Source organism: Triturus cristatus, chromosome 1_2 (assembly GCF_964204655.1).
Source record: "Triturus cristatus chromosome 1_2, aTriCri1.1, whole genome shotgun sequence".
NCBI lineage: Eukaryota > Metazoa > Chordata > Amphibia > Caudata > Salamandridae > Triturus > Triturus cristatus.
Window position 1 is genome coordinate 791,406,579 of NC_140580.1, and position 14,931 is coordinate 791,421,509.

The 14,931-nt window shown below is 49.9% G+C and overlaps 1 protein-coding gene across 1 annotated transcript in view; it reads right to left on the bottom strand.

Annotated features, from left to right (window-relative positions):
- C1_2H1orf174 (chromosome 1_2 C1orf174 homolog) overlaps window positions 1–14,931 on the bottom strand; it is a 46,049-nt gene that overhangs the window by 18,114 nt on the left and 13,004 nt on the right. Inside the window, exons 2-3 of the mRNA XM_085608865.1 lie at window positions 14,747–14,860; window positions 11,759–12,268 (exon numbers count right to left, since the gene is read on the bottom strand). Of these exons, the coding sequence (XP_085464991.1) occupies window positions 11,759–12,268; window positions 14,747–14,860 (624 nt within the window). The remainder of the gene's footprint in view (window positions 1–11,758; window positions 12,269–14,746; window positions 14,861–14,931) is intronic.

The window sequence follows — 14,931 nt, forward strand, 5'->3', positions numbered from 1 at the left end:
GGAGACCTCTCCCCTTGTCCTCGGCCGACCCTCCCGGTCCGTCTAACAGCGAGAGAGAGAGCGCGAGAGAGAGAGCGCGAGAGAGAGAGCGCGAGAGAGAGAGCGCGAGAGAGAGAGCGCGAGAGAGAGAGCGCGAGAGAGAGAGCGCGAGAGAGAGAGCGCGCGAGGGAGAGCGCGCGAGGGAGAGCGCGCGAGGGAGAGCGCGCGAGGGAGAGCGCGAGAGAGAGAGCGCGAGCGAGAGAGCGCGAGAGAGAGAAGGAGCGCGAGAGAGCGCGAGAGAGCGCGCGAGAGCACAAGAGAGAGAGAGCGAGAGCACGAGAGAGAGAGCGAGAGAGCACGAGAGAGAGCACGAGAGAGAGAGCGAGAGAGCACGAGAGAGAGAGCGAGAGAGCGCGAGAGTGAGAGAGAGCGCGCGAGAGAGCGCGAGAGAGAGAGCGCGAGAGCGCGCGAGAGCACGAGAGAGAGAGAGCGAGCGAGAGCACGAGAGAGAGAGAGCGAGAGAGCGCGAGAGAGAGAGCGAGAGAGCGCAAGAGAGAGAGCGAGAGAGCGAAAGAGAGAGAGCGAGAGAGCGCGCAAGAGAGAGAGGGAGAGAGCGCAAGAGAGAGAGCGCAAGAGAGAGAGCGCAAGAGAGAGAGAGCGAGAGAGCGCGAGAGAGAGAGAGCGAGAGAGCGCGAGAGAGAGAGCGAGAGAGAGCGCGAGAGAGAGAGCGTACGAGAGAGAGCGCGAGAGAGAGCGCGAGAGAGCGCGAGAGAGAGCGTACGAGAGAGAGCGCGAGAGAGAGAGCGTACGAGAGAGAGCGCGAGAGAGAGCGCGAGAGAGAGCGCGAGAGAGAGCGCGCAAGAGAGCGCACGAGAGAGAGAGAGCGCGCAAGAGAGAGCGCGAGAGAGAGAGCGCGAGAGAGAGAGAGCGCGAGAGAGAGAGAGCGCGAGAGAGAGAGCGTGCGAGAGAGAGCGTGCGAGAGAGAGCGCGAGAGAGAGCGCGAGAGAGAGCGTGAGAGAGAGCGCGCAAGAGAGCGCACGAGAGAGAGAGAGAGCGCGCAAGAGAGAGCGCGAGAGAGAGAGCGCGAGAGAGAGCGAGAGAGAGAGAGCGAGCGAGCGAGCAAGCGAGAGAGAGCGAGAGAGAGCGCAAGCGAGAGAGTACGAGAGAGCGCGAGAGAGAGCATACGAGAGCGTGAGAGCGCGTGAGAGAGCGCGTACGAGAGAGCGCGTAAGAGAGAGCGCGTAAGAGAGAGCACGTAAGAGAGAGAGAGCGTAAGAGAGAGAGCGTAAGAGAGAGAGCGTAAGAGAGAGAGCGTAAGAGAGAGAGCGTAAGAGAGAGAGCGTAAGAGAGAGAGCGTAAGAGAGAGCGTACGAGAGAGAGCATACGAGAGAGCGCGATAGAGAGAGCGCGAAAGAGAGCGCAAGAGAGAGAGCGCGAAAGAGAGAGAGAGCGCGAGAGAGAGAGTGCGAGAGAGAGAGTGCGAGAGAGAGTGCGAGAGAGAGAGCGCGAGAGAGAGTGCGAGAGAGAGAGCGCGAGAGAGAGAGAGAGAGCGCGAGAGAGAGAGAGCGCGAGAGAGAGAGAGCGCGAGTGTTGGACAGGCCACCTGAAGGGCTTGCTCCCTCCCCGCATGACAGGGCCCAAGCCCCGGCCCTCCAGGTGTCAACCACCGAAACAACCCGCACCCCGTCTCCAGACGGAGTTCCTGCCCCCGGACATCTATGTATCATGGGGCCGAACCACTACCGGCTCCCCAGGCCGGACCAGCCGCCATCTTGGACACGGCACCACGAGGCCGCGCGGCCTCAGCTCGACCCTAACCCTGGGCCTGGCCAGGCCCCGACATCCCGGCACCACCATCCACCCAGGAGGTGAACGGACCACTTGGAAGGTCGATGGGAGAAAGAAGTGTCGATGGCTCTCCCCCGCCAGGTGCCGATCGCCCGCCAGCTCCCCCGGGCGCTGGCTCCACCCCCCTGCTGGGTGTCTGGACTCCCTCATCCCGGACCTCCCGACCTCCAAGTGCGAGGGTCCGGACATCAAAGGGCGCCAGACCTATAACTAGGGCAGCTCCAGAGCAGGAAGGCAGTTGTATCCTGGAGTCGAGAGACACCGAGAAGAACTCAGCCTTGACGGACTACCGGCGCTGCCGTAGCCCTGCCTTGTGAACTATCGTCCTGCCTGCTGGCGCTGCCGCGGCCTTCTGCATCCTCCATCCTCGTCGGGACCTGCTGGCGCTGCCGCGGACCGTTGTAACGACCACCTTCATCGGGACCTGCTGGCGCTGCCGCGGACCGTGTAACGACCACCTTCATCGGGACCTGCTGGCGCTGCCGCGGACCGTGTAACGACCACCTTCACCGGGACCTGCTGCCGCGGCCCGTCCAAGCTAGAACACCGAGCTCGAGGATTGTGAGCTATCCATCATACCATCTCAGCTACCAGATTGGTAACCAGACTGTCCCGCTACCCCCTTTCCCAAACCAAGAGACTAGAATCGAGGGGACCCCTGAGTCCAGACCTCCTTGTACCATTCCATCGTACCTTAAGAAATCGCTTATAAAGAACGTTAAATCCTATCCTTGTGTGGTGTATATCTGTGGGGGGGAAGTTACTCATCTGTACGATCGCTGGAGACGGCTCTCCCCGGAGACCTCTCCCCTTGTCCTCGGCCGACCCTCCCGGTCCGTCTAACAGCGAGAGAGAGAGCGCGAGAGAGAGAGCGCGAGAGAGAGAGCGCGAGAGAGAGAGCGCGAGAGAGAGAGCGCGAGAGAGAGAGCGCGAGAGAGAGAGCGCGAGAGAGAGAGCGCGAGAGAGAGAGCGCGAGAGAGAGAGCGCGAGAGAGAGAGCGCGAGAGAGAGAGCGCGAGAGAGAGAGCGCGAGAGAGAGAGCGCGAGAGAGCGCGAGAGAGAGAGCGCGAGAGAGAGAGCGCGAGAGAGAGAAGGAGCGCGAGAGAGAGAAGGAGCGCGAGAGAGAGAAGGAGCGCGAGAGAGAGAAGGAGCGCGAGAGAGAGAAGGAGCGCGAGAGAGCGCGAGAGCACAAGAGAGAGAGAGAGCGAGAGCACGAGAGAGAGAGCGAGAGCACGAGAGAGAGAGCGAGAGAGCACGAGAGAGAGCACGAGAGAGAGAGCGAGAGAGCGCGAGAGTGAGAGAGAGCGCGCGCGAGAGAGAGCGCGAGAGCGCGCGAGAGCACGAGAGAGAGCGCGAGAGAGAGAGCGTACGAGAGAGAGCGCGAGAGAGAGCGCGAGAGAGAGCGCGAGAGAGAGCGCATGAGAGAGAGCGTGAGAGAGCGTATGAGAGAGAGCGTATGAGAGAGAGCGCGAGAGAGAGCGTATGAGAGAGAGCGCGAGAGAGAGCGCGAGAGAGAGCGTACGAGAGAGAGCGCGAGAGAGAGCGTACGAGAGAGAGCGCGAGAGAGAGCGTGAGAGAGAGCGCGAGAGAGAGCGCGAGAGAGAGCGCGAGAGAGAGCGCGAGAGAGAGCGCGAGAGAGAGCGCGCAAGAGAGCGCACGAGAGAGAGAGAGCGCGAGAGAGAGAGCGCGCGCAAGAGAGCGCGCAAGAGAGCGCACGAGAGAGAGAGAGCGCGAGAGAGAGAGAGCGCGAGAGAGAGAGAGCGCGAGAGAGAGAGAGCGCGAGAGAGAGAGAGCGCGAGAGAGCGCGAGAGAGAGCGTGCGAGAGAGAGCGCGAGAGAGAGCGTGCGAGAGAGAGCGCGAGAGAGAGCGCGAGAGAGAGCGCGAGAGAGAGCGCGAGAGAGAGCGTACGAGAGAGAGCGCGAGAGAGAGCGCGAGAGAGAGCGCGAGAGAGAGCGCGAGAGAGAGCGCGAGAGAGAGCGCGAGAGAGAGCGCGAGAGAGAGCGCGAGAGAGAGCGCGAGAGAGAGCGCGAGAGAAAGCGCGAGAGAGAGCGCGAGAGAGAGAGCGCGAGAGAGAGAGCGCGAGAGAGAGAGCGCGAGAGAGAGAGCGCGAGAGAGAGAGCGCGAGAGAGAGAGCGCGCGAGAGAGAGAGAGAGCGCGCGAGAGAGAGAAAGAGCGCGCGAGAGAGAAAGAGCGCGCGAGAGAGAAAGAGCACGCGAGAGAGAAAGAGCACGCGAGAGAGAAAGAGCACGCGAGAGAGAAAGAGCACGCGAGAGAGAAAGAGCACGCGAGAGAGAAAGAGCACGCGAGAGAGAAAGAGCACGCGAGAGAGAAAGAGCACGCGAGAGAGAAAGAGCGCGAGAGAGAAAGAGCGCGAGAGAGAAAGAGCGCGAGAGAGAAAGAGCGCGAGAGAGAAAGAGCGCGAGAGAGAAAGAGCGCGAGAGAGAAAGAGCGCGAGAGAGAAAGAGCGCGAGAGAGAGCGCGAGAGAGAGAGCGCGAGAGAGAGAGAGAGAGAGAGAGAGGAGCGCGCGAGAGAGAGGAGCGCGCGAGAGAGAGGAGCGCGCGAGAGAGAGGAGCACGCGAGAGAGAGGAGCACGCGAGAAAGAGGAGCACGCGAGAAAGGGGAGCACGTGAGAAAGGGGAGCACGCGAGAAAGGGGAGCACGCGAGAAAGGGGAGCACGCGAGAGAGCAGGAGCGCGCGAGAGAGAAAGAGCGCGAGCGCATGAGAGCGCGAGCGAATGAGAGCGAGAGCGAGCGCATGAGAGCGAGCACATGAGAGCGAGAGCGAGCACATGAGAGCGAGAGCGAGCACATGAGAGCGAGAGCGAGCGCGTGCGCATGAGAGAGAGAGCGCGAGAGAGAGAGCGCGAGAGAGAGCGCGAGAGAGAGCGCGAGAGAGAAAGAGCGCGAGAGAGAAAGAGCGCGAGAGAGAAAGAGCGCGAGAGAGAAAGAGCGCGAGAGAGAGAAAGAGCGAGAGAAAGAGCGCGAGAGAGAGAAAGAGCGAGAGAAAGAGCGCGAGAGAGAAAGAGCGTGAGAGCGAGAGCGAGTGCGTATGAGAGCGAGAGTGTGTATGAGAGCGGGAGAGCGAGAGCGGGAGAGCGAGAGCGTGAGAGAGAGAGCGCGAGAGAGAGAGAGCGCGAGAGAGAGAGAGCGCGAGAGAGAGAGAGCGCGAGAGAGAGAGAGCGCGAGAGAGAGAGAGCGCGAGAGAGAGAGCGCGAGAGAGAGAGCGCGAGAGAGAGAGCGCGAGAGAGAGAGCGCGAGAGAGAGAGCGCGAGAGAGAGAGCGCGAGAGAGAGAGCGCGAGAGAGAGAGCGCGAGAGAGCGCACGTGAGAGAGCGCACGAGAGAAAGAGAGCAAGCACGCGAGTGCGCGAGAGCAAGCTCGCGAGTGCGTGAGAGCAAGCTCGCGAGTGCGGGTGCGGGCGTGAGAGCGAGCGAGAGAGAGCGAGCGAGCGAGAGCGAGCGAGCGAGAGAGCGCGAGAGAGAGCGCAAGAGAGCGCGCGAGAGAGCGCGAGAGAGAGCAAGCACGCGAGTGCGTGAGAGCAAGCGCGCGAGTGCGTGAGAGCAAGAGTGCACGCGCGTGACAGCAAGAGTGCACGCGCGTGACAGCAAGAGTGCACGCGCGTGACAGCAAGAGTGCACGCGCGTGACAGCAAGAGTGCACGCGCGTGACAGCAAGAGTGCACGCGCGTGACAGCAACAGAGCACGCGCGTGAGAGAGCGAGAGAGAAAGAGGATGAGAGAGTGCACGAGAGCGAGTGGAGAGCGCGTGTGAGAGTATGAGAGAGTGTGTGAGAGAGTGTGTGAGAGTGTGTGTAAGTGAGAGTGTGTGAGAGAGAGTGTGTGAGAGAGAGTGAGAGAGTGTGTGTGAGAGAGTGTGTGTGAGAGTGTGAGAGAGTGTGTGTGAGTGTGTGTGAGAGTGTGAGAGAGTGTGTGTGAGAGTGTGAGAGAGTGTGTGTGAGTGTGTGAGAGAGTGTGAGAGCAAGAGACAGTGTGAGAGCAAGAGAGTGTGAGAGCAAGAGAGAGTGCGAGAGCAAGAAGAGTGCGAGAGCAAGAGAGAGTGCGAGAGCAAGAGAGAGTGCGAGAGCAAGAGAGAGTGCGAGAGCAAGAGAGAGTGCGAGAGCAAGAGAGAGTGCGAGAGCAAGAGAGAGTGCGAGAGCAAGAGAGAGTGCGAGAGCAAGAGAGAGTGCGAGAGCAAGAGAGAGTGCGAGAGCAAGAGAGAGTGCGAGAGCAAGAGAGAGTGCGAGAGCAAGAGAGAGTGCGAGAGCAAGAGAGAGTGCGAGAGCAAGAGAGAGTGCGAGAGCAAGAGAGAGTGCGAGAGCAAGAGAGAGTGCGAGAGCAAGAGAGAGTGCGAGAGCAAGAGAGAGTGCGAGAGCAAGAGAGAGTGCGAGAGCAAGAGAGAGTGCGAGAGCAAGAGAGAGTGCGAGAGCAAGAGAGAGTGCGAGAGCAAGAGAGAGTGCGAGAGCAAGAGAGAGTGCGAGAGCAAGAGAGAGTGCGAGAGCAAGAGAGAGTGCGAGAGCAAGAGAGAGTGCGAGAGCAAGAGAGAGTGCGAGAGCAAGAGAGAGTGCGAGAGCAAGAGAGAGTGCGAGAGCAAGAGAGTGCGAGAGCAAGAGAGAGTGCGAGAGCAAGAGAGAGTGCGAGAGCAAGAGAGAGTGCGAGCAAGAGAGAGTGAGAGCAAGAGAGAGTGAGAGCAAGAGAGAGTGAGAGCAAGAGAGAGTGAGAGCAAGAGAGAGTGAGAGCAAGAGAGAGTGAGAGCAAGAGAGAGTGTGAGAGCAAGAGAGAGTGTGAGAGCAAGAGAGAGTGTGAGAGCAAGAGAGAGTGTGAGAGCAAGAGAGAGTGTGAGAGCAAGAGAGAGTGTGAGAGCAAGAGAGAGTGTGAGAGCAAGAGAGAGTGTGAGAGCAAGAGAGAGTGTGAGAGCAAGAGAGAGTGTGAGAGCAAGAGAGAGTGTGAGAGCAAGAGAGTGTGAGAGCAAGAGTGTGTGAGAGCAAGAGTGTGTGAGAGCAAGAGTGTGTGAGTGAGTGTGTGAGCAAGAGAGAGTGTGAGCAAGAGAGAGTGTGAGCAAGAGAGAGTGTGAGCAAGAGAGAGTGTGAGCAAGAGAGAGTGTGAGCAAGAGAGTGTGAAAGCGAGACAGTGTGAAAGCGAGACAGTGTGAAAGCGAGACAGTGTGAAAGCGAGACAGTGTGAAAGCGAGACAGTGTGAAAGCGAGACAGTGTGAGAGAGTGTGAGAGCGAGAGAGTTTGAGAGCGAGAGAGTGAGAGCGAGAGAGAGAGAATGTGAGAGCGAGAGAGTGCGAGAGCGAGAGTGTGAAAGCAAGAGAGAGTGAGTGAGAGTGCGAGAGCTTGACTTTATAAAACTCCCCTTCACACTTCAAATTTCTGCCAAGGAAACTTGGTCAGCTAATGATTCAATTGGGATTTCTCGGATTGCTTAAAGATAGAGAGGTTATAGCCCAGATAGATCTGCTTATGCGAATATCTTTCTGAATTTAATTTTAGCATATAGGGAAGCATCAACAGGATAAGTGGAGAAAAAAAAGTCGTCGACAAAGTTTTGATCTAGTTCTTATTCATTGTCAATGAATTTCTAAAGAACTTTTTCTTTTGCAGATTTACACAGTCTTTCCTGAGAAAGTCTGTTAGAAGAGTAAAAACAGGGTCCAGAAATTAAGAAAATTGTGGCTCCTTGCAGTTGAGATTCTACTTTCTTTCCAAAACTAAAACGTGGAATACATTACTAGACATAGACCATAAAAATGTGTACAGAACCACTAAATTAAGCAATTAGTAAGGCTTTATACATATTAACTAGCCATAGACTAAAAATTCTTTCTTTCTGAAAAAATTCACGACTTCACCAGTCCTGTGGAAGACCTATGCGCTCTTCCCTACCACATCCTCTTATACGCTAACCACAATGATGTTGCTTTCTATGTGCTTTCATCAAATAGTTTATTTTTGTACTGTGCTCTGCCACCTGGGATATCAACCTAGCGACCAGAACCAAAAAAACAGATCAGATACTTTGACTTTCGCTGGAACTTCATAACTACTTTTATGATCCCCAGAGAGACCATCTTCACAGCTAAGGATTTCCTGTCCCACACTAGCTTCGTTCAGATTCCTTGTTTGCTATCCCGCCCCTTTCATTACATTCAAGGTGTACAGCTACATTTGTTAATGCAGGTTTGCTTCTGAAAGTTTGTTTGTCACACTTTGACTTCTGTCATAGCCAGTTTGACGCTCTGCCCAAATATTCTGTCTTTTCCCTTATTTGCTTCAGGTGTTGTTTTCTGAATGAAGAGGGTCCACTCAACGATCCTAGACACTCCAACACTTAGGTTAAGCAGTTTAGACCGGAGGAGACAGTTCAAAATTGTTTGAGACATTTCCTCAAAGATTTGGGTTGCAGATCACTCACATTTGTTCCCGCTATTTCTTTCTTTTACATATAATTCTGGATTCCCAGAATGCATGAAGTAAGGCTCTAAAGCTGAGGTATGAACAAATAATCTAAGAGTTCCAAATATAGTGCAGAAAGACTTGAAGAGCCCACATGAATCTAAACTCCAGGTGCCAGAACCATCTCTATTAAAGTCGAAGGGCTAACCTCACTCCCTTCACAGGCTCACACCTTTTTTTTGGAAGCCTGACCGCCCCTCTGGCTTTCTCAACACTGTAGGGTTGATCAGCACTGTACTTCAACCACCTACTTTTCTGAGCCTACACTCCTTTTCCAGCCAGGCTCTTCTCAATCTGAATGCTGCTCAATCAGTGCTGCAACACACTGCATTAGCGATAACTCGACTATGCAGCAATTCTCCTCTTTATAGCTAGCCGGTCTTTGTTGTCCTCTGTGACAGAGTCTATACTGGAATGTTACGATTCAGATAAATGGGATCTGCAGCACCTATCTTAGTAGGTATTCAACTCCACATACTAAAACATATCGATTTCAGAAATTCTGCCAAAAACAACCACTTGTGGACCATGAATAAGTTTCCAATTTACCTACGATGCACATTTTAAAGGATCATTCTTAGGGCATGTAGAGGTGCCGCAAATGAAGGTAAAACATCTATTCATCACAAAGAATAGGTATTTCTGCAACACTGATATTAATAACCATTGTGGATGGGCCAGCAGGAACTGGGAAGTATCAATAAGCTTTAATTCACATTTAAAATATATTAGTAAAGTCTACTGACTGACTAGTAAATTCTATAAACAGGCCAAGGATGGTGCAGAAGGAGCTGTGACTGTCAGCATTCAACAACAACCATGCTCTGCAAAAAAACAGTCTCTTCAGTTCTGTTTTCTTCTCGTTATGAAAAAGTACACTGGATTTATTCTCTAATCCAACAACTATTTTTCTATAGCAGATTCTACCGTGTAGTATTCCCCCAGCTCTCACTGCGGCTTCTGATAAATGTGTGGTGGATGATAAAAGGACCATGGGCATTCTAAAGGTGTATCTTGACAGTCAGATCACCACATTGTTATTGAGTGTAGGCATTTTAGGCCCTTGTCATACAAGATTGATGAGAAAGAAGGAGGTATGCAATTTCCTAAAAATTGTTGAACAGTTCATGTAGCACTCCTGAACCACAGGGCGTATTTAGACACTTTACATAAACAGATGATTTCAATTCAGAGCTTATTTGAGTTAGATAAGTAAACCAGAGTAATTAATCAGGTAGGGTGTCTAAATGATATAGGAAGAGATACACTGGCTTAAAAGGAGGTGTAAAAGGTGGGCTTTTGGGTGTTTCTTACAGAGAGAAGAGTAGGTGCTCTTTTTAAGTCAATAAGTGAAGAATTCAAAGCGCTTGTTGCTGCACATGACAAAGAATGAATTTTGCCAAATGAGGTTTTGATCTTGCTACCTTGAGCAGTTGGGGGGTTTCAACTTGGCGGTTTACCAGGGCCTTTAGAGGTTGGCAGCCAAGATTGGCTTTTATTGGTTGCCTAATATAGTAGAAATGAGGAGAATAAGGGTGATTTAGTCTAATGCAACGATTCTTAACATCGGGTCACCGGACACCCGAGAGTGCATAGAAAGTCCTGGGGGGATGGGGGTTTGCGGGGATCTGCGACTATTTAGAAAATTTACTGTTAGATTGCTAAAGTATATACCCACTGAAAAGTAAAATTGAATATTTAAAAAACTCTCAGTAAATGTGAAGGAATTTAACATTGAAGGCTCAAGCTTACGTTGGTATCCTTCACTTTATCATGGAAACAGTGCAAGTAGGCAGAATCTAGTATAGACAATTGTTATTACTTGAAGCACTGGTATGCCTTGAGCAAGGTTTTTTTTATTATAAGAGTTTAGAGTTTAAAACGTTACGTTCTTACTGTACATTTCACCAAACTATAACGTTACTTTACCCTTTGTTTTTTATATCGCCCACTGCTGTTTTCTGGTGATAAAAGGAGATCAGATGTTTGATCATTGTTACATCACAAAAAAGAGGTTGGCAGGTTGACTGATGAATGCAAGCAGTAAGCATTAGCACAAACTATATTGTACAGGCCAAGGAATTTACTATATGGGTTAGAGGAAACATCCTTTACCCCGCATGCGTTACTCTGCATGCCATTTACCCCACATTTTTTACACCGCAAAATCTTTTACAAAGCAGGGCTTTACACAGCAAACTATTACAACACATTCCCCAAAATAACGCCCTGGTGGAGTTCGAATAGTAAATTGTGTTGTAATGGGGAATGCGTTGTAATGGGTTGCGTTGTAAAAGATTTTGCGGTGTAAAAAATGTGGGGTAATGGCACACGGAGTAAAAGAGTGCGGGGTCAAGTGTCCTATTCATGGGTGAGTGACTGAGATGTCTTCTGTTTGTAGAGAGCCTAGAAGGGAAGGATCACATTTGTTTGTGTGCCTTAAAGCAATAAGTGGAAATTCAACTTCTTGGTTGTTCAGTATTAGAACATTTTTCAACATTCATGCATTGAGGGTCGCAAAGCTTTTAACCGGCGCTTGATAATAGTTTTTCAGGTTAATGCATGTCTCTTCTCACTGCATTCTAGAATGGCCACACACCCTCTCATCAGCCTAGAATGATGAGTATGACACAACTCACTGGCCCTTCAGCAGCCCTCTAATGCCACTGAAGGCACTCCATCCTTCAATTTGTTGCAGCAGGTTAGGAAATGCCCGCAAAACTGAAATATATTGGACCTCCAACAGAAGAACAGTGTACATGTCTTGTATGCAGTACTGTATGGATTGTGATGCAATGGCAGACCTTCAAAGAAGGTGAGCGGTGTCAAACTGCACAGTGTATGCACATTTATTTAACCTTTTCTCCTACCTCTCCTTTTATGGGGCACTGCTCGCTTATTTCGTGAATGATGAAGATCCCATTACTGAGAGGGTAGAAGTTGACTAAAATAGGGGTACTGTATTCATATTCTTAACTCCCCCACCTGATCAGCATTTATGGTGAAGAAAAAGGACAGTATGGGACTTCAAGAAGAAATGTTTGATGGGCGGGTGAAACCCCCTGTGGTTTGGGGGTGGAGTACTCTCTTACATAGACATTGTCATGTTTTCCAAGACAGTGCCCAACAGGACAAATCCAAACAATTACAAAAATATTTAACAAGCCGTTCCCAGATTCTACAAGACATGCACTAGTATTCCAAGTGGTAAAGATATCAATGTTGAAAAATGAATGCTACAGGTGAGTAATGTTTAATTCTTTGCAGTAATGTTTGAGAGGACTGCAGCCCACTCTTTTACATGGAGTTCATATATTTTTCCATTTACTGCTCCAAAAACCGCCACAAATGTAATATACATTACCTGGATTAAATTATTTATTCAGTATTTTTTTAAACTGCTGTTTTTTATTTCTAGTAATGCAAAGCAATTCTACCATGCCTAAAGCATCAACAATAAATGTAAACACTGTTTACCTGCATGAGATCAGCATTTTCAAAAAATCGTCCCAAGGGCATGGGCTGGTTGCTGTCCTCATCCATGAATACACTGTTATCAATTTGGATTGGTGTCTTCAGAGCGGCTGAGGCTCCTCCCATGGTCTCATTCTGAAACGCATGACCATCACCACTGTCTTCTCTTGCAGTTAGGCTAGCATCAGATTGACAAGACTCATCGCTGCCCGCCAAAGGCTGACGGTCGCTCAGCTTGGGAATGCTGCTAGCGCCCAAAGGGCCAGGGTTTTCTTTGGAGATTGCTCCCTCTGAACCATGAGTGGGAATCCTTCTCCCTCTACTTTGCGAAATCATGCCATTGTCAGGTGTTTCATGCAGACGTTGTAGGTCATTTCTGGTTTTTGTTGGTCGTTTTTGGGAGGTAGCAGCTTTACTTTTGGATATTAGCCCTTGTATTTCTAACGTCACAGCACTATTTCTTCCAGATTTGGTCGGTTTTGAAGGCCGCTTTTCCATTTTGCGTGATGAAGCCTGGTGTGGGGAATATAAACATCCATAGTTCATACACAGAGAGTAGCCCCATGTAGGACAATTGATATAGTTAATGGTCTGTAGATTTTAAATATTTAAACCGAGGCGCGCTTTTAATGGCCAACAAGCATATTAGAGTGCATGGTCCCACAAAACTCAGCTTCCAATTACAGGGGACCAACAGACAGTCAACAGTTTCACATTGCTTTAACTAACAACTTTGCTATCACAAAACATGCACTGCCTCCCCCCCCCCCCAGAAATAAAAGTAAAACCTTACAAGCTTTAATTTCATCTAATCGTTTGTGATAACAAGTACTGAAGAGCAGAAAATAGACTTCACAGTATAGCAAGTTCAGCAGTTGAACGCTGCACACAAATCCTCAGAACACCCCCTACACTATCAGCCTTGAAAACCCTTTTTTTTCCCCAAAGTTAACGCAAAGAAAATAATAGATACTTGCTGATAATTATCTGGGCTGAAGCAAAAAATGGTACATTATAGGCTACAGTTTATAAAGATGGACCTCCTTTGTCTCTGTGCCAACTAGATTCCAAGATCAAAAGAGACAGTGCACAATATCATCAGAAACGAAAAAAGTAAAAGCATCTCAAACGTTAATTTGTAGATAACAAACAGGCCCCCCAGTGCTCCATCCGAACCACTTCAGAAGTACTCTTAATTTTTTGTACAATTTGTACCTTACCATCGAGCCAAGTACAGTCAAGCGCTAAAACAGTGAATGGAAAATTGTTAAATTGTTAAGTAACAAACGCTATACAATGGAAAATAATTTTCACACAACTGCGCAAGCAAATAAAATATCATTATGCAGAATCCTCCAGGTACAAGCCATGACTGGCGCAACTCAAAACTCCCCTCACCAGCGCCACCACCTCTTCTCCCCTCAGCCCCTAGACTAAGCAGGTTGAGAGATGACCATCAGTTTGGCGCCCATAGGATCAAGACCTGATTTTACTTGTGAAGCCGGGGAAGAGATAAACTTCTTAAAATAAATGTGCTTCTAGATTCAGACTAGCTAGCTTTCCATTTATGATCCAAAACTATGCAACTCCATAGGATATGGGGCCAGATGCACAAAGCATTTTTGAGGTCCCAAATGGGCAGATTCGCAGAATTGGACAGTTTATAACAGTAATAAAAATGCTATTTTAAATGTACATAAGGCAAATTGTGATTTGGTAAGTTGTTAACGGAATCGCAATTTGCATCTGTGATTCAGTATTTGGAAGGGGTAGGAATACCCTGACGCCGCCTTACACCTGGTGGTTGGGTACCCACAGATACTCCGCCAGGGGCCAAAAACATTTTTTTGCCCTAAAAACGTAGTGGATCCGTGGCCAAACCCCCCCCCCCAAAAAAAAATCAGTGGTCTCCAGCGCTTCTTTTTCTAATGTCACCTCAGTGGGCCAGGTCCTGGCGGTGGGAGAGGGGAATGGCAGGGGGTGGGTGGGAGGAAGAGAGCCATTTCAAAGCTCCCACTGGGAGCAGACTTTTCATCAGTTTCCCTGGCCGATGAGAAGCAGGCAGGGCAACAGATGAAAACATTTGCACCCGCCAGTTATAGTTACCTTATGGAACGAGTTATAGTTTCTTCAGATAAGTATAATTAGAACTGCTGAATTTCTATGGTTTGTGCCTGTGAAGTCTGAAACTAACTAAAACGTCCCTGTAACCTTTGGTTTTTTTGTGTGAATTTCTAAGGTATATTTTTATTATATTTCCCAACTCTGCACGCTGAGATTTATAAAAGAAATATAAATTATGGCCCGCTCTTCTGGCTTCGGTGTACCATGTAGCATCACAAGGGGGCAGAAAATATCTGTAACCGCATTGTCCAATATCTTTTTTGAAGATGTAACCGTACAACCTGTGAGGAAGAAGCAAAAGCGGTCTACAATGTAGGGACCAGCATACCTCAGTATAGCGATAGGTTTTTCTGAGGACCTTGACAGAGGTTAGAAAGTCCGACAGCCTTTGGGAGTGGTATGGTAATAAGACACCAGAATCTGCTGTTGGTTAAACAATTTTTACAAAGCTGTTTAAGTAACTTCCTTTAATCTTTTCACCCCTACATTTCATAAACGGTTGTATAAATGTATCTTTTCCTATAGTTTTAAAATGGAACCGCTGTTATTAAATGTGACTGATGTATGCTACAGAAGTGGGGCCATTATAATCAACTGTGATCGACTGAAAGGGAGCAGATACAATCAGTAACAAAGTATATAGTTAACACATCCAATATCCCCTCCCCTTCAGACAAGCAAATGTTTTTATTCAAGTTCTTGGAATTATTTCACTGTCTTTTTCCTAGAAATACCACCACCAAAGTACCTTGATGCCTGTGAGAAAAGCAGGCACTGAAAAACTGAAAACAGCTGAAACACGATTAAGAAATAATGGCAGCTAACTATACACAGCAGCATAAAAAGACAATGACAGAAATGTCTCACCAGGCAAGCGGTCTTTGTGGACCTGCAGATCTCAGCTTCCTCATCGGCGAAAGAGTCATCCGATGTGCACTTTCTACTTTTTGGACGTGCAGAAGACCGCACTCCATCTGTGAACTAAAAATAACCAAATGCTGCCATCACTTTTCAGGTCAAACCTCTATTCAACATAGTTACCCACAACAATT